At 34.7% G+C, this 19,765-nt stretch overlaps 1 protein-coding gene and 1 pseudogene across 8 annotated transcripts in view; one reads left to right on the plus strand and one right to left on the minus strand.

Moving 5' to 3' along the window:
• Nucleotides 1-1,381: 1,381 nt before the first annotated feature.
• LOC108686197 lies at nucleotides 1,382-3,666 on the plus strand (annotated as a pseudogene).
• A 6,741-nt stretch (nucleotides 3,667-10,407) lies between these two features.
• LOC108686243 (transcription factor 12-like) overlaps nucleotides 10,408-19,765 on the minus strand; it is a 79,287-nt gene continuing 69,929 nt past the window's right edge. Inside the window, exons 4-13 of one of the 8 annotated variants that reach the window (XM_018191439.1) lie at nucleotides 17,751-18,035; nucleotides 17,286-17,444; nucleotides 16,488-16,547; nucleotides 15,799-15,942; nucleotides 15,579-15,696; nucleotides 14,078-14,231; nucleotides 12,282-12,371; nucleotides 10,963-11,108; nucleotides 10,718-10,872; nucleotides 10,408-10,637 (exon numbers count right to left, since the gene is read on the minus strand). In XM_018191439.1, coding sequence (XP_018046928.1) covers nucleotides 10,593-10,637; nucleotides 10,718-10,872; nucleotides 10,963-11,108; nucleotides 12,282-12,371; nucleotides 14,078-14,231; nucleotides 15,579-15,696; nucleotides 15,799-15,942; nucleotides 16,488-16,547; nucleotides 17,286-17,444; nucleotides 17,751-18,035 — 1,356 coding nt within the window. In that variant the 3' untranslated portion in view covers nucleotides 10,408-10,592. Of the gene's footprint in view, nucleotides 10,638-10,717; nucleotides 10,873-10,962; nucleotides 11,109-12,281; nucleotides 12,372-13,675; nucleotides 13,763-14,077; nucleotides 14,232-15,578; nucleotides 15,697-15,798; nucleotides 15,952-16,487; nucleotides 16,548-17,285; nucleotides 17,445-17,750; nucleotides 18,036-19,765 lie in introns of all 8 variants that reach the window. The other 7 variants (XM_018191440.1, XM_018191438.1, XM_018191435.1 and 4 more) reach the window with 7 other exon arrangements.

The raw sequence follows: 19,765 nt of genomic DNA on the forward strand, positions 1-19,765 counted from the left end.
TATCAGCACAAGAATTGTAATACTTTGGGTTTACTTAGTCATTCTTAGTCATTCTTCTCATTACTTGTTATATTGACGTAAAGGATTTATGTCAATTTATTCACATAAAAATGTGTTTATATATATAAAATATCAGAAATTTTATTTTTTTATATTTTCAAAGAATATTAATAAATAATTCATTGACTGTTGAAGAATTTTTTATATGATAATATAATCTGTTAGTTAGTACTTATGTGTGATTCAAAAATACATAATAATATCTGTGGAAACATATGTAGAAAAATACAATGAAATTATCAGCACGAGAATCGTACTTTACTTAGTCATTCTTCTCATTATTTATTATTATGTTAGTATACTAACGTAATAGTTGTAATTTTTATAATAGTTGTAAAATTTGTATACTAATGTTAAGGATTTATGCCTGTATGTCACACATAAAAATGTATCTTTCTATCTATTTAAATTGTATTAAAACATAGATGATTATTTATTTTGCTCAAACGCAATTAAATCTGTTTAATGCAGCAAATTAATTAATTACTTGTTCGAGCTGAGCATACGTCGAGCATGTTAATGCCTATTATTTTTATTATTGATTGATAAATCAAACTGATCAAACTAGACACTTGAAAAGCGCAGACAAATAAATCATTTTTTATAATAACGGTAATAGATTATCTATTTATAATGAAACAAAATTTCATCTCTAGGAAAATTTAGTTAGAAGGAGACAATTGCAGATTTTCTCGTATGATTCAGTTTCATATAAATGTCAATTTCTATTTAAATGCTCTTTAATCTAAAAATACACAAGTAATGACTATTTACATAATAATCAATTGTTTGCGCAATTGCTATGCTAGCTGTGCAATTGCTTGTGCTTAGTTATATATTTTTATTATAATAATAAATTAACCAGTTCCATAACGACATACTTAACCAGTTCTTGCTGCATCATCTAAATATTACGTCGCGAAAACTGTAATCTTTTGCAATGTAAAACTAATAACATAACATTATGTTGCAGGAACGAGAGATGGAGTGAATCTCCTAAGAGGAAATTGGAACAAGAAAAGATTTGATTTGCACAATGGTTGCTAGTGATGATAATTGAAGAAATAATACGTATTATGTACAAAAAATAAGTTTTTGTTTCAAATAAATTCTTCCGAGAATGAATGATGTAAATCGTACGTAATCTAAGTATAACAAAAATCGATCGCACGCAAGAAGTAACACAATATAATCACACATTATACACAATTGTGCGAATTGTTATAAACAGCGAAATATCTTACACTGTTTATAATAAACGTAAAAATTTGAAGAAAGATTATGCACAAATTATATTTTCGTGTGCATATTCATTGATTGTTAACTGCGTAGAAATACATTATCACAATTTGTTATAAACTGAATTGTTATAAATCGCAAAATACTTTACACTTATAAAAGATATAAAAATTTAGAGAAGATTATGCACAAATTGTATGCACTTTCGTGTGCGTACTAATATATTCGTTGATTAGCCAAGGAAGTTATCAATTGAGTTTTTCAGAACAAGATTTGTGTCAGCTGCGTCTAATATCTCTTCTCACATGCAACTACAACAATAAGTATTATAGCCGGGGATGAATCTTCGCTCACACAATGCATTAGACGTGCATAATTCACCCCACCTACGCAACTATCAGACAAACTTTTCGTTCTCAATAAACCGATAAACGTTAAAGAGATAGATAGAAAGTGCAGCGGATAAGCAGTGCGAAAGATATTTCTTAGTAGGTCATCAAATTTAATCATATCGACAAGAAAACGTACAACGAACGCGATGCATATATCGCAGACCCGGATGGCCGACATTCAATTCAAGAATTTGTCGTTTGAGGTTCAAACTGGATATCGTAAGGTTAAGAAGAAAATCTTGAAGAATCTAAATGGAGTCTTTAAGGCCGCGGAGCTGACAGCTATTATGGGACCATCTGGTGCCGGAAAATCTACATTGCTGAATGTTTTGACGGGATTTCAACAAGGACACTTGACTGGCGCAATTGAATACATTAGTAGTAAAGGTAAACAGAATTGGGCAATGTACAAGAAGCAATCGTGCTATATTCAACAGACAGACAATCTGTACGGTTTGTTTACTGTTCAGGAGAGCATGATGATTGTAGCCTCTCTGAAGATCGGCAGCGCGACAGTAATGTTTAAGCAGATACTGATTGACAATGTTTTGGACACGCTGAAGTTATCGAAAGTGAAGGATACAAGAGTCGACCAGCTCAGTGGAGGACAGAAGAAGAGATTGAGCATCGCCCTGGAATTGATTGATAATCCGCCGATAATGTTTTTAGACGAACCGACTACCGGTCTAGACTCGTTAGCGTCTCTGCAATGCATTTCCGCATTGCAGACTCTGGCAAAGAGTGGCCGAACGGTGATTTGTACCATACATCAACCCAGTGCCGCGGTCTATCAAATGTTCGATTATATTTACCTGGTGGTCGACGGCCACTGCTTGTACGCCGGCACGCCTGACAATACAATGAGTTATTTCGCTCAGCAAGGTTTTCAATGTCCACAATATCATAATCCTGCGGACTATATGTTGGAGGTAGTCAATCAAGAATATGGGAATTATAACAATCAATTGATAACAGCGGCGAAGAAATATTGCCAGAGAGAGGAGACATCTCTGAAGATGCGCATCATGAGAGAAGCGATATTCTACGACGAGAAAAAAATGAAAATGATGATGGACCCGCCTTCCGAAATGACAAAATTCAGGATACTACTATATCGTTCCGCTCTGATAATATATCGAGATTGGTCGGTGTATTACATCAAGATAATCATGAATTTTTTCGTAGCTGTTTTATTGGGTTTGGTATTCGAGCATGTTGGCATTAATGCCAAAAAAACCATTAACAATGTTAGTTTCTTAATGATAACTATATTATATTTTATCTACACCAGTTTGATGCCGGCCGTTTTGAAATTTCCTTTGGAGTTAGATATTTTGAAAAAGGAGCGTTTCAACAACTGGTATCAGCTGAAGACTTATTATATAGCCATGTTGGTGATCACTCTACCGTTGACCATATCATCCACTTTTGTTTACTCAATCATTTCTTATATACTAACCAAACAACCTATGGAATGGTCTCGGTTTTTCATGTTTCTACTCATCACGAGCTTGACGAGTGTCACTTCTGAAAGCGTAGGCTTAGGTTTAGGAACTATTTTCAATCCCATCAATGGCACCTTCTTCGGAGCCATTATTACAGCGGTGATGATGACATTAGCTGGTTTTCTGGTATTTTTCAATCACATGCCGCGGATCCTTTACTACGTTAGTTATATAAATTATTACAGATTCGCTTTCGATGGCTTGATACAAGCGATTTATGGCTTTCAACGAGAGGCAATACCTTGTCCAAGTAACATCGACTATTGTCACTTACGAATGCCGTCGCTGATACTAGAAGAACTGAGTATGACCAAATCTATATTCTGGATCGACGTCATTGTCCTGCTCGCCTGGTTCATGGTCATTCGGACTGTGGCTTATGTGACGTTAAAAAGAAAGCTTTCGAAAGTATGAATTTGAGAATTCTGTATATTACTTGGTAAAGTGGGTATTATAGCTATATTTAAAACGAAGCATAGATTTTTTGTTTTCATGCTGTTTTCGTATCGAAGATACGGAAAAGTACATTAATCATAAGATCGATGATCAATTTCCTCCAAGGATGTATTCGCAAAAATGTGAAGAAAAAAATTGTGTAATATCAATGTGGCTGTGAAAACATATCTACAGCTTCATAATAAAATTTTTTCACCAAAATTTAAAGTGACAATTTCTAAATATAATATGTTTATTTCTTCGTAGACCTTTCCATTGAGTCTTGAAGGTAGAAGACAGTGATAGTTTCTAAATAGAATCAAGACATCAGTTGCAACAAAATAAATGCTTACACAACTTACGGTAGGAAGTAAAAGTAATGATTGTATTAAGTTGATTTTTGCAACTTGATCTGATGCAAACCAGCGAGATAAAATACAGAGTATGAAGTATGATTATAGAAAGTGAACTGTGATATGTGGACGCCAAGTGTGCGATGATACTTTCACGCTCGTGTTCAATGGTACGTGCTAAAACGATGATGAATATTATCATGACTATTTCGCGTAGTTATAGAAGAGATAAGAAAATATAATTGTACTTCGGTGCTTTGTAAACACTTTCTTCAAGTTTTATGCTAATAATATTTTTTTTTTAATGAATTCAAGTAATTGGTGCGCATATAATAGTAGCTCATGAAAATGACTTAGACTTTATTCAGTTTATAAATATTCTTCGATTTTTCTGTGCATATCTGTATATCAGATATTATTATACGAGAGAGCTAGGTTTCCATGAATTACACTCATAAATAACCTTTCAATTAATTGATTGGAATATTTGATACTGATATCTGAATAATAAGCAAATAGATTTATATGTGCGATATTGTATATTTGTAAGTAGTTATTGAGAGATGTAAGTAGTTATTCACATAAGAATATGCACATATAAATTAAGTATAATTTTTGAAAAGATTAATGAAATCAACAAAAAATATACTATTAAATAAATTATTAATAGAAATTGTAATAATAAAATTATGTAATAATAAAATTTTATATCTTCATCGACGAAGAAATCTCATATTTAAATAAAATATTTATCACAATATTTGTTAAAAATATATGACTTTTTTTAAACGATTAAATAATGTCGACGAAAGAAACTATTAATAATAGGAATTTATTAACAATTCTAATAGCAATAAAATATTTCGCTAGTTAGGTAATGTAAAGACATGGGTTATAGGTCAAAAACATTGAGAGAAGGAATTTGCAAGATTTCTTAACCGAGGTTAACCACGTATCGTATTAGGATAAGAACGACGACGAACCATTAATATCGCGGTCGTGTAAACATAATTTCGTAATAACATTATATAAGCTACCATATACACATCTGCAATAGAGAAGTTGAGAAATAATGAAATTAATAGCCTTTCACTATCGAATGAAATTACCGTTAGTAATGAATTCCTCAGTAAAGATTGGGAGAAATAATATTATTGTTGAATTCGATCTCGCAGAGATTAAATTAATAAGTTTATTTCTGCTGTATTTCTCTTCGAGAAAAGATAATCGATGGCTTATCAAAAGTGTAATGCGATGATCTTGTCTTGTATGTAACATGAGGTACGAGAAATATAAACTTTAAAATGTGGATTACAAATGCTTGCATATACTGCAATAATTTGCGAAGTTTTGCGACGTATCAATTAAGAATGGGCAAGAACAGCATCATGACGTGCTGTACTTGTTAATATTTAAATGTATCTACATATTGTGCATACATAAATATAGCTAATCGTTATTCTGTATATAATGAAATACAATTGAAACTTAAATCAGTATGCATATCATAGGAGCAAAAACGTAAAACGTAATGTAAATATTATCTAAAATACTGAGAGTATAATATACAAATAAAATAACGAATGAGAAAGAAAAAAGCAAATGGCAAAAATAACGCGTATATTATAAATTATATCAGAGAAAAAGAAAGAAACGTTTGACGAATCACATGTCAAGGATCCATGTCAAGCGACACTGTGATTATGGAAAAAATGGCACATTTATTATATTAGTGATAATAATATTACTAATGATATAATTACATATTTTTTTCTTTCTCAATCGATACACTTGTTCACTCTCTCATATTCTTTCTCTCCCTCTCTTGCACACTTTCGTTTATTTCTTTCTCTCTCTTTTTTATTCAGTTTAGTTATTTATATTCATCTCGTACTTCATTAATATTAATAATCGCATCATTCTTCTTAATCGCATGTAGGGTCGAAGAGATCGGTTTCAACATCCTCTAGGCCCATTCACACAAACTGGCTACAACCCACTTACGCATTAATCTTTTTTTATTACATATTATACAATATTATATATCTAATATAGTTACACCCTTATATGATATGATATCGATTCGCAGTTGTACCAATAAAACTGAACCCTTACACACAATTAGACCGCAACAAATAGTTCCTTATATTCTCATTGATATTTACGCTTAACAGTAATCAATAAATTGAAATCAGTTTACAACCAACTCATACCAAAGTGCGGTGCCCGGTATTCTTGATATGCACGTACTTGAAAATATAACATCATTATTATAAGAGCATAATTATTTCGTTTCATGTACAAAGGTCTGTGTGAAGGGGCCACTATGGCCGACAATTTCGACTTCGACCCCCTATGTAGACCTCTTCGCTCTTCAGCTTCATTTTGACTATCTACGACTATCGACACGTGTCTAGCTTAGACTGGCTTACGAGCTATTTATTGTCGTTATTATTTTACATGATTACCTTCGCGAATACAGATGTGTGATCGTGTATTTTATTAGTATCTGTGAGCGGCTTTCTGCAATTTATCGCAATGTACATTTATCGTTACGTTCTCTCTTCCTCTTTTTCGCCCTCTTCTCCCTTGTTAAATATAATTTTATAAAGCGTCGCCAAAACGACGGAGCATGATTAATGATTATTAATTAAATGTGGAGCGAGGTTGTGCGAGTTCTTGCCGATCAGCTTGCCTACAGATCCTGATCGAGAACGAAAGTGATTTTATGATAAGTCTACAATCTAGAAAATACGTAAGTTTACAGTTTATAAAAATCAGCGTTGGGATGATCTTTTCAATTCTTCTCGTATCATTAACTGGAAAATAAAATATTTTAAAATATTTATAATGTTAGTATTGTATCAAATATTACAGAGTATTAACAGTACTTAGTACTGTATGATCGCATTCTGATTCGCAATCATAGAGAGATCTTTATTTTACATTTATATCATGCGTACATGTTCACCTGTGTCTTTAAAATATTTTTCAATATCATACATCATACAACTGAAGCAGATTCAGTTCAAGTAATATGAACATTTTGTAGCTAATTATAAATGAAAAAAAAATTTGATATGCGGTTTTTGATGTGCGATTGTTTGTCAAAAACCTTCTAATTTATACCATTTCACTTAAAATAGCTTTATAATTTAAATATAATACTAAATATTGTATTATATTTATAATTTTGTGTAATAAGAAAATTATGTAATTCAAAAGAATATCGTTACAAAAATATGCAAACTGAATCAAGTTAAAAATTGAGCGAAAGAGAGAAAATATGTTGCAGATTCCTGCAATATACATATGATATGTTTGACATATTTCGATATGAGTTTAGATTTTAAAAGTGGTAAAGGAAAAGCCTGTCATAGAGTCTGAGCAAGAATATATAATATTTATACGATCTTCCGTAATTTCTTTGAAATACTGCCTTTGAAGAAAAATATAGCTATAAATGTATGTTATTCAAGAGAAGATATACTTAGTAGATGAAAGGAAAAAGAAAGTAGAATAGAAAAGAGGCGAAATAAACACGGGCACTCGATGTGTTTGCGTTGGTTTCTTTTTTTCAATAAAATTTATTTAAGAATTTAAATAAATTAAAATACATGGCAACTGGGTACAGATACGTTTGAGCTATATTTTTGTTCAAAAACAAAAATGTCCCGTTCTTTACTTCTCACGAAAGACCTTATCAATGATAAGTAATCGATAATAATAATAATTAATAATAATTAATCATGATTATGACAAATTGATTGGTTTGGTTCTTCTCGTACTTATTCGAGCTAAATTGTATTCATAACGATCTTATATCACGCCTTATGAAAGCTTTCGTTCGCTCAATCTACATTCCACTTCACCGCGTATATATAAGTACAGAAAGTTTTGCCCGAATGATCGGTGGGCAAAGGTCGCGCAGGAAGAGGAGTCCTCTGAAGATTTGAGAAGGTCCAGAGTGATTCGACGATGTACCAAAACCAGTCGATGCCATTGAAAGATCGTATTTTCTCCAGCAATGCAGCACCATGAAAGAAAAGCACTGCAAAACGCATTTGTGAAGTGCATCCGTAAACATTGTCATAACAAGGATATATTTCGCATGAAGCGTATGTAGTATTTTGTCCAATGTTCACGTCTTGGCACATATAAATGCTTTTCAATTCTTGCTGATAATATATATGTATGTCTTGTAGCAAATTGTTGCGAAAACATAAAGCGTTCCAATCTGAATCAATAATTGTGGAGAGATCTCTTAATTCTTTCTTTTTACTTCTTGTTTTTACTGCCTAATGCTTTTCTCAATGCCACAATAATATTTGGAACAATCCATTTTTGGAGTTGCAATTTGTATCCGTGTTGAGACACGGACAATAAAAGACATAATACATAAAAATTATTAATGTATAATTCAAGAATGTCCTAAAATGTCTTAAATTAAAAATCCTTCATTATTCTTAAATTAAAAATCGTTCGAACGATCAGTGTAATAAAGTAATTAACAAATCATTCGTTGAAAATAATGCAAATGTTATCTCTTATAATGTTATTTCTTACAATATACGCTTTCGGTTTTGGGCACGGATCGTTCACGCTATTTTCCTACGATTATTATAAAAATATTTTATACAAAATCCGAAATAATTAAAATGGCATGTAATAAAAATGAGATGTGATTTGCATACAAATTATGCTTAATATAAACTATAACTGAATGCATTAATAATATCCATCTCGATATTAAAATCAAGAGAGTTCTATAAAAATGGCACTTAAATGGCATATACAATCAAATTCTAGCCGTAAAAAACACTTGAAGAATAGTAAAATAAATATATGTTGATATAACTTCGTTAAGTAGGGTCTTTTCACGGCCATGTTTTCCTATTTTCTCTGAGATAGTGGTATTGATGTTAAAAATAAGAGTATTTTTAACAATGCGGTATTATAAGAAACGTTCATAATTATTTATACGTTTCTTGCAGCTTCTTTTTACATATGTACATAAATGAATTATACATAAATGATGAATGACACATTGCGGATCATATACATTTTATCTTTCTTCAATTTTCTTACAAAAACAAATTTTGTAAGAAATTATATATTCGAAGATATTTTTCTTTTTCATTTTCTTTTATTTCTTTGATCAAGCTGTATGTCAAAAAAGAAACTGCAAGCATCGGAATGTGCTTTTCTTATCACACCGCGAACCAGTTACAAATGATGTTCTCGCGAGCGTGAACGAACCGCTAGCATCTTCAATTCACATTCTGAACGCTCGTAAATAATAGTTTCTATATACAATATTGCCAACGTCTAATGATCAACATAAAGGCGGCATAATTCATGTGCCAAATTGACAAAAAATTAAATTCAAAGAGTTGAAATAGGATGTTTTAAGAATAAGTAAAATTATTAATCAACGATTTACCTGATTCTGTTAATGTATACAATCAAAAAGTATATTTAAATATTATCTAATTCGGAAATATGCTGCCTTTATTTTCATCTCTAGTCAATGACTTCGTTCTTTCGCCAAAGTTCTTTCGCTCGAGTTCTCTTCCTAGCTATTGCGCGCTATTTTAACATAAACCGTGTCGGTAGTGTATACACAGAAGTGGGCAATTTAACATGAGTCAGCAGCGAAGTTCGATCGTTAATAAAACTTCGATCGTACTACACATTATATATCTCGAAAGAGGAACCATATTCCTTTGTTTTTTTCTTTTCGCTATTTATAAAAATAATTTGAAGCCGCCTTGAGGGGGTAGATGCCTCTTAAAACTACTTGCCCTACGCTTGGGTGAGCGCATACGGAAACTTCTTCCCTTATTAATTGCATATTGAAGTATTGTGAAAAAAATTATGGGTATTCCTGTGTCGTTTTTGCTACAGCATCAAAACGTACATTGTTAAAAAAAAAGGAATTTGCTTCCGTTGCTTACCGTTTTGTAATGGAAGCAAATTTCAAGCAGGTATATAAAAATATTTAATGTTATCAATGAAAATGAAGTTATAAGTAACTCAAATTTAACTCGAATTTAATTACTTGTATTAAATTTTTTGCAAATCTATATAAAATTTAATTTAAAAAAAAATGTGCTAAATGTGTAAAATTTTATGAAAAGTACACTAAATTTCATGTACACGTACACAAATATACTTTTCAGTTTAAAATACATAACATTTAATTTAGTGTGATAAAATTGAATTTAATTTGTGTAACTTAAAAATACATTAAATTTCATGACATTTTTAACACTGTACATATCCTTAAATCAATAGATAGACGTTTTCCAAGCCGAATTCAAATTATTAAAAAATTATACAAATATTAATTAATATATAAATATTAAATAACGAACAAAATATTTTAAAACTACGATTGAGAGTGTTTCATATCTCTTCTTCTTTTCTTTCTTCTATTAATGTAATGCACCACATAATATCCACAATTTTTTGCACATTCCCACAACTTATAAGAGCCGAGAAAAATCCTATATAGGTATGTAAGTCATGTTCATAAACTTGTTTTTTTATTGATTTTAAGATGTATCTACCCCTTAACACAGAATGATACCGCCACTGAGCCGCTGCTACTGCGGCTGTGGTGGATTGTGCTGAAGGGAAGGTTGTGGACCCTAAAACAAACATGTATATTTTATTTATGCATCTCAAAATAATCCTACTTGTATTGAATTTAACTTTGACAAAATCTTACAGGTAATGCGGGAAAGGGCGGTTGGGAGTGCGCGTGTGGATGAGAATGCGGATGTGCTATGTGCGCTGCAAGATGGCCTGGTAATTTCGGACCATCCTCGGCTTTCTCCTCTTCTCTTCTTTTTAAACACGCAGCCTTCGGATTAAGATTCCGCTCTGAATAAAAAAAAAGAATAGATTAAACACACGAATATTTATACAGATTGATATGATACAATTAATCAAAACGCATGTTGGTATATGCACCTCTGACTTGTTGTTCGAGTGTCATTATAACTTCAACAGCCATGTTGAGAATACCGAGCTTCGTTTGAGGTTTATCCGTCTTTAGATGTGTCATACACATTCTGCCAAGTTCCTTTAGAGCCTCATTGATATCCCTGATACGTATCCTGATGAAAAATGAAATTATGTTAATTATCTTATTAAAATACGAGAGCATCTTCTTTAAGTTTCAATGTTAAATAGAAAGGAATAAGTTCTTGATTACATACTATATGTAATAATTTTGTAATATTACATTTTTTTACATCTACTTACACACTCATCACATTAAGCAATATTCTTCTTGTATATGTTTAGAAAAAATTAATACAGCAGAGCAAATTATGAGAAATATAATTGTACAATATCATATATACTACTGCTTAAAAGTTTCAGTTCTCCATTTGGAAACCTCGTAATATCAAAAAAGAAATGAAAAGAATAAAATATAAATATAGTTATATTATGCATTATAATTCTTTAATTTAATATATATTACATATTTTCATTAAAACTAGAAAAATAAATATATTTTTCTCAAATTTTTTTATTTCTTCAAGCTTAAATCTCTTTGAATTTTCATAACAGAAGTCAAAATCTTGGCATTTTGCCGACAAGTTCTTTGAATGTCTTAAGATAAAGACTTGAATTTAATCTGATGCTTAATTTCTGCAAGAATATATATTATTTCTATTCTCTTATTGTTAGTCATCACAATATCTAAATATTTATCAATATCTAAATCGCACATGAAATAGATATATTTTTTTATACTGATATATACGAATATAAGTACCATGATTTATTTGCCTATTCGAGGAATTTATTTACAATTTATATAGTTTATATAATTTATATATAGTTTATAAATATTTGTCGGCAATTCACGATTCTACTGAATCCGAAAATAAGAGAGTGTATCAAATTAATTTCATATTTTTTTATAAATGAAAAATATGAATTGTTAGCTGAAACATAAAATATGTTGAAACTTTTGAGTGGTAGTGCATATCTTACAATTCTTTATTATAATACAAATGCAACTGTGTAAGCATGTGATAGGAGTAAATTTTTCATGCATAGATATGTACGAGAACATGCCGATTTTATAAAATTATTATATATGGGGAACTATGTCATTTATTTTCATCATAATCGAGAAATACTTTTAATATTCTCTTATATTACTATGTCACATATACATAGAATACGGGCCGCCATTACTACTAATCAGAATTGTCATATCACTGTAGATTAAATTTGATATTTTTTATGTCCGCTGCGTATATCATTGATCTTACCTTTCCCTAGCATTATTTGCTTGCCGCCTCTCTTTCTCCCTTTGTGCCTTCATGTCGGGATCATCATCCTCGTCCTCAGCGCTCGAACAACAGTTGCGCAATAACAATACGCGATTAATCACCTGGCTTACGTCACAACTTACTCTAGCCTATATCGCTTAAATTATCTAACAGCAATCGAATTACTAACATAAGCGACACGCGCGCGATATAGTCGCGAAGAAAATAGCTTTTGACTTGCTGGAGTCTAATCACCTAATTGTTGTTCGAGCAAATTTCATATAAATACATACATTTCTTATTGCAATAGACAAGCGATATAATAATGAACACACGCAGATGGTTTCATAATTTTGAAATCGTGGATAATAAGTAGGTTACGAATTTAAAGGCCCGTATTCTTTGCACAGAACAAACAATCGATGGCGAATAATCACGTCAAGGGACAGTGATCTTTCGGATCGAAAAATGTAGATCTTCTATTTTGATGCTGACCTAGAAAATTAGAGAATGCAGATGACATCTATATAATTGTTTATCATTTTTTTTTAGAATGATATGATTTGAAAGGATTTAAACATAAAATAAAATAAAAAAATAAAGTGCGGATTTAAAAAAAGGTAGTTAATTATCGAAATACTTGATTATATATAATTGAAAGATCGATATCGATCGATTTTTATTTGAAGAATAATATGACAATCCCTCATAAAAATTTATGTGACACGTGTATGTCCACACAGTGAGATTTATCAGTTTACAAATAATACGACATGTTCTTTCATTTGTACAAAGGTAGTAAAAAAATGCGCTTGTAGGGATAAAAAGAGAAAAGTTTATATAATTGAGCAATTTGATGCAACGTTCAATGATGCAGAATAAGTGCGGAATGTTCTAAACAAAGTGGCATGCCTAGGGACCGAATCGCAGCTGAATTAAAATGAGACTGATTTGCAGGTACGCACGAGAGAGCTGTTAACATTCCATCTTGTCTCATCTCATTTCTGTCCTCTTAACCAGAAACATTTTAATTATCACGCCTGAATACGGGCCTTATACAGTGCAACGGATATAAAGGATTACGGGACTTGTACTTATGTTATAACAAAGTCGTAAACATGCCGCGCGTTTTCCCCCGATCGTTCATGAATTAATCGTCTCACAATTTATTGCTCATCACAAATAACACTTCGTTTTAGGCATGCATACGACTAGGTGGTCAGGAACTTTCCTCAGAAAAATGTACAGATTTTTTTTTACGTTACACTTAGCGATAGGGAATACGCATCGTGTAAGTGACGTGTATATATTAGCGGGATTGGAACGGAGAATAGGACGGAAGAAATTGTTTGTATCAAGATGCAACGAAGTGCGTACTGCGTGTGTTCACTAACCTTTCACGCACGTTGTTGGCCTGGCGACGTTCTTTCTCGCGCACCGCTTTGGTGCCAGGATCGTCGCAGTCTTCATCGGCGCTCGAACAACGGTTGTTCAAAGACACAGCAAGTTAGTTTAAAAATAAATTTTCAAAGATCGGAGCGCATCTCCAATTAATTATTAATTCGTTTAATTTTCAACTAAACTCTCAAATTAATATAGAGAATGTTTTATTTATTTATTTATTTATTTTTAATATCCATAGAGTCTTTTTTGGAGCGAAATGACGGACATTAATACGTATATATCGATTGCAGCTTTTCTTATTTTATCGCTTTTATCTTTTTTGTTACTCGATATGTCTAATCCTCCGAGAAATTTATTTAGAAATTTATTTCGAAAAATCTTCAGATACTTACTATCTACGCGATCTCTTCGTTCCTTTTCCTTGCGACGTCGAGTTAACTGTAGCAGCCCCGATTACACCGGCCGCTGCGAGTTCACTGCTTGATGGTTTCGTTTCGCCGCCGCTACTATCGGGCGGATCTTTCCTTTTTTCTAAGGGGATGTATTCTGCTCATTATTGATACTGTTGCGTAAAAGTTCCGCGACAATTGCATTGTTACATTATACAATTTGCAAGACAGAAGAAATCAGGTAAAATTTATGTCAGTGTATGATTTCCTTTTCTTCGATCTAATTGACGAAAGATATCTCTTCAAGGAGTTTCAAAAGCAGACTATGATGATGACAGCAGCCTCATTTGAGCATTGTCACCAGATTATCTGATGTAATAGCGGAAAAATGGCACGGACTTATCCGGAAATGGAGAAAGAATAAACGCGACTGACCTTGGCCGAAGATGGTGATCACGATCTTCGATTATCCCGGAGCTTTAGGCAAGGAGGCTTAGTCACGAAACCGAAAGCGTCCAATTAGATACAGAAAGCGCGCTTTATGGGATTTCGCTCAACTCTGATTCAGCAGACCAATAAATAAATGTTTTCTCTCTCTTTCGCGAGAGTATTACGAATAATATTATACTCATGTATGCCGCGAATGTATCTCTTTAAAAGTCTTCGCGGGACAATCGCGGCGGATAAATCAGACGCATGATTGTGTGCGAAAGTGCGATCATTTTTATGTTGCGCTCGATGACGCATTTGCAACTGCAAACGAAATGTTTATGGTGCAGCTACCTGCGCAATTGAATACTTATTTCCTTAAAGGATTTGAATTCTTTAATTCTCGATATACTGTTTTTCACGGAAGTTATCACAGAGGTTCCATGAATTTCCCTCTACATATTTCTACAGTACAAAGCGCGTAAATAGTTTCTAAACTCACAAGAGTGTTCTGCATTCCTTCGACAAACTAACATAGGTAGGATCTCCTAATCCGTAGTAAAAGGATACTAAATGTTCTCCATCGGCATAATGACTCTAAGAGTGCGGGAGGCCGAAAGGGACAGACGCAACGAGGCGGAAAGAGAAACGAAGAGTGAGATAATCGAATGTACTCACGGGAATAATGCAGGCACGACCACCGGACAGCAAAGACTTCGCGTGATTTATCTAATATTTCCTTATTCGGCCGCGAATAGTCCGTTGTGTGGAACACCTGGGAGCTCCTTCCCTTTTCCCTTTCCTTCGCGGGAATTCATGGGAAAAGTGACTGCTCAATGATGCGACGATGCAAGAATAGAACAGCATGATAAAAGTAAAGTAAACGCGTAATCACGATTCTTATTCTTCTTATGAAAAAAATCACCGGATGATTTTTAACGCAAGAATAAACCGAGGAAAGACTACTATCAAGATCCTTTGTTATAGGGATTATTGTCATAATTGTGATCTGATTTCTCCTATGTTGCAAATTATATTACGATTCATCCTTTACATCACTTCAGGTTCAACTTACTGGCATTCGTCACAGGTAACCTTTCGATCTTGATGGAACCATCTGTGTCGGGCGTAGGCGTAAGACCAGGATAGGAACCCTGAGATTGCGTCACCGTTACTGCAGGATGTGGACTCGCCTGAAAGAATCATAATATTATATCGCGAAATAAATAAAAGGAGCAATCCATCATGATTGCCCTGGTACTTTTTATTTATTACTGATTGACGAAGTTTCTTACCAAATGTTCTAGCTGCGGTGGTGAGGTATGCGAGTATATCCCGCCGTGTGGACCAACTGGGCCAAGATGAAGGGCTACTTGACTTTCGGCGTGATTCCTCAATACGTTTATGGCATCATCTAACCGCTCCTCCATTCGTGCTCCCTGTACCAACAGAATACCGAAAATGCGACTCGATTACGCGCCGATAGCTCGAAATTGTCTACTGCTTTATTATTATTCGAGGAATTCTAGGAAGACGTATCACTAACGTTTTTTTATTTTCCTTAGAGTCTTGGTTTGTTCCAGAAAAGTTTCAAAGAGAGAAAATCAATATTGAATTCTTTTATTTCGTTTCTAATTCCATGAGAGATAGTTCGACTAACCGAAAAAGCATCTTGGAAGAAAAATAGAATTATAAAAGTATTATGTAAAAAAAGAGTCTGACCGATTAGATTGATTAAAGGGTTTAATGCCGATTGATTATCGAAAGTTTTGTTAATGGAAAAGTACAAGCTATGATTATATATTGTGCACAATGTGAAAACCTTATCACAATATATAATCAAAATTAATTGAAAGCGTAATTAGCAAAAAGTGCAATGGATATTTCGTGGCATTTGTCGTGGTGTAAACATGCGTAAAGAATGTGGAAAAGAAAGGAGAGAATGAGAAGGTTGGTAAAAAAACTGAAATTCGGCGGTCCTCACCTCGGCGTGGTCGCGAAGGAAGCCGATGGCATCGTCTAGCCTCTGCTGTTCAGGCGCCGGCTTCACACACAACACCAACGCAACAACAAAACCAAAAAAAAAAAGAGAAACAACCAAGTCAACACAACGTTCACAACAAACAGGGCGGAATGAATAAAAGTGTGTCGCCAAATGAACGGGAGAGACGATAAACTTAATAATTTGTACGCAAATAAGGGCGAGGGGAGGATATAAATAAATAGTCGCTTATAAAGGAAGAACACAAATGGTGATTTCTCGGTGCAAACGCGATCATGCACTTTGTACACAACTTCAGTGCTGCGTGATTATGTGCGAATAGCGACTGTAATCTCTCGTAATAAAAAAAATTAACCTTTATGACACAAACAACAGCTTTTTTTTTCTTTTTATATTTCCGCTTGTATACCGCTCCTCTGTTGCTCGCAACAATCCTCTCCTCTTCCCAAAGAAATATAAAAATTGCGCGACTGATAATTGATAATACATCGTCGATATGTAGTGTAGGTATAGAGAAATATCATTGGAAAAATATAACTGTTGTGTTCCAGCTCCTTTGTAAAAGTGAAAAATTGTCCCGTGCATGTTTCTGAAGCGGCCAAAAATTATACACGCGTTTAAGAAACCTTTCAACGATGTTTGATTTATTAAAGAGAGATTTCCATATATCACAAAATAATAAATTCCTAAAAGAATTTGAAAATGGACAACGTTGAAAAGGTCTTGCAGCTTGTGCCGGATCAATCGTAATTAGTAATCATAGAAATACGAGATACATACCATATGAATACCACGATTAGGATCCGCCGTAAAATGCGGAGATACTGGCGCGGCTCCAGGTGCCCAACCTGGTGCCGAACCGGTTAAAGGTGGTGGCGAACTGACGGGTGTAGATGGATTACTGCTATAACTGGATACTGATTGGTCCGTGGGATAAATCTGTGAAAAATGTGATAACGACGCAATCGTAACATAATATTACGAAGTACGATGATATTACGAAGATCCGAATTATTCGCGAAGTGATGACGTCGCGTCGTAAAGTACGATGTATCCGAATGTTGCAACAAATGTTACATTAAATTTCAATAAGAACATCTCTAGATGTTTACGTAGATTACTTAGATCGTCCAAACATTATCTCAAATTAACGGATAATATCCATTATTTTATAACGTTTTATCTTTTTATTAATCATCTTTTCTTCATTAGCGTAAAAAAAATGATTTAACGGATTTAACATACTCGAGTGCTCACGACGGATGCGAGGGTCTTGCCGAGGGTGTCGTCCGTGGTGGATTGCTGGTTCGTCGTGGGCGCAGTGTTGGACGCGGAAGGCGCGGTCGTCGGTGCACCAGGACTATGGCTATATTGCAACGATGCCGGCGACGGCGCCCCTGTGCCGCTGTTCGCCGCGACCGCGGCACTACCCCGGAATGTCGACATTGGCGGCAGGGAAGCCGCACTGGTCACCGCCGAGCCCAGGATCGGCGCTGCAGATTCACCATTCGGCGACATCGCTGAGTATGCCTGAAACCGCCAAGCGCAAATGGTTCGACGCTCGGTTCTTGTGGTAATCCCATCTTGGGGGCGAAGTCGTGGGAATACGCGATCTTCAACATTAATTATCGAACTTGCGTTCAGTATGTCGGAATCTCAGAATCTGTCCCTGTTGTATAGAAGGAATTCTATAGATTCGCAGGAACGTCGTCTGATTTATGAAACAGGAAGATATAACGACACCAACAGTCATTATGCTCTATTTGATGATCTAGTCTAAGCGTCTCAATCGCTATCTTCGTGGATTTCATCATAGAAAGACTTTGTCAGGCATTTCAGCAGGATTTCAGAAGAGATGCTCTGTCTTCTTCGAATGCGTTCATGCGTGCGCGAAACGTCGGATTGATTTATCCTATGTAGTTACAAACGATAAAGATCTCTATTACAAGAATCCCGAGTGATTTCCAGGAGCCGCGTGGTTCTCGCGATTTGTACGATAGCCTCAAGCGCGTCTTTCTGGTTATAATGGATCACCTCGACCAGCTTTGATATCGGATACGCCGAGCGTGGGATAGAGCTCTCTCGCACCTACTGAAACTGCTCGTAAAAGTCTAATTTTAAGCCACCGTCGACGGTCTATGGAGCGTAGTGTATTTATCAACAAATTAGAGTGTCCGGAAGACGCTTACAGAGACGTACGTGCCGCACGTAAAACGTCGCCTTTAATCAACGCTTTTATGAAGAAGCATTGTGATGGATATCGAGATGGTCGCGAGACCGAGATTTCGACATGTTGACAGATGTACTAGAAAAACTTAAAGACATTCAGCGACATCTCTTTTTCGATGGACTTGCGGATGGCGTTCTCAGAAGATGGGTTCATTAAATTGGAAGATCATAAATGTTCAATCTTTGGTAACCAAAAAAAATCTTCGTGACATTTAACTCTATCCTTCTTAGGCGCATTCATCTTAAATCGTACAACATTGATATTTACTTTACGTTATTTCTTGTCATATCACATAGGCCAAAAGGCCTCTCTGTAGCTGTACACGAACGACAATAAAATGATTTGTCTTACATTAAAAGTTGGACTTTATGATCTGAGAGCGCCGGAAGTTTATTCCAATCTATTGTATATATACATATGTATATAAAAGAACGTTGTTTTAATAAAAATAAAATCAACGTTAGCGATCTCGCCATTTATTAGCTAGCTATCGGCGATTACCGAAGGCATCACGACCACGACGTCATATGCCGGTAGCAGAAGCCTACTCTCGTTGTCTCAAAGAGAGAGAGGCTGCCCGAGAGACGGGTACGAGGTGCCACGAAGAGGAGGATTTCGTGGTAACCATGAACGGCGTAAATCAAACGAAGGCTGCACTTGACTAGAAACAAGGAGTAGCGGGAGGGTCGGGACTATATATAGACGCCAGTGAGTCATTTGACGTTACTCCGGGTACGTGGAGCACTGTCAACAGTGTCTCTCAACCATAGCGAGCCGACGAAGAGAGAATGCGTCTCTCCTCGAGCACACGCGACAATCAACCGGGTGGTCCGAAATAAGACAGCTAGAAGAGACCACCAGCTGGTCCGCTGGATCACGATGGTTGACGAAGAGGATTAGAGCCGACGTCGGTTGGTTGAAGAGTAATGGCCGACCGAGAAACGACGCGCGACTCGTCCTCGAGACGACCCTCGGTGCTTCGCGTGAATTCATGAATCGCCGAGACTGTCGGCGAGATTTAGCATTTAGG

Source organism: Atta colombica, unplaced genomic scaffold (genome assembly GCF_001594045.1).
Source record: "Atta colombica isolate Treedump-2 unplaced genomic scaffold, Acol1.0 scaffold166, whole genome shotgun sequence".
Lineage (NCBI taxonomy): Eukaryota > Metazoa > Arthropoda > Insecta > Hymenoptera > Formicidae > Atta > Atta colombica.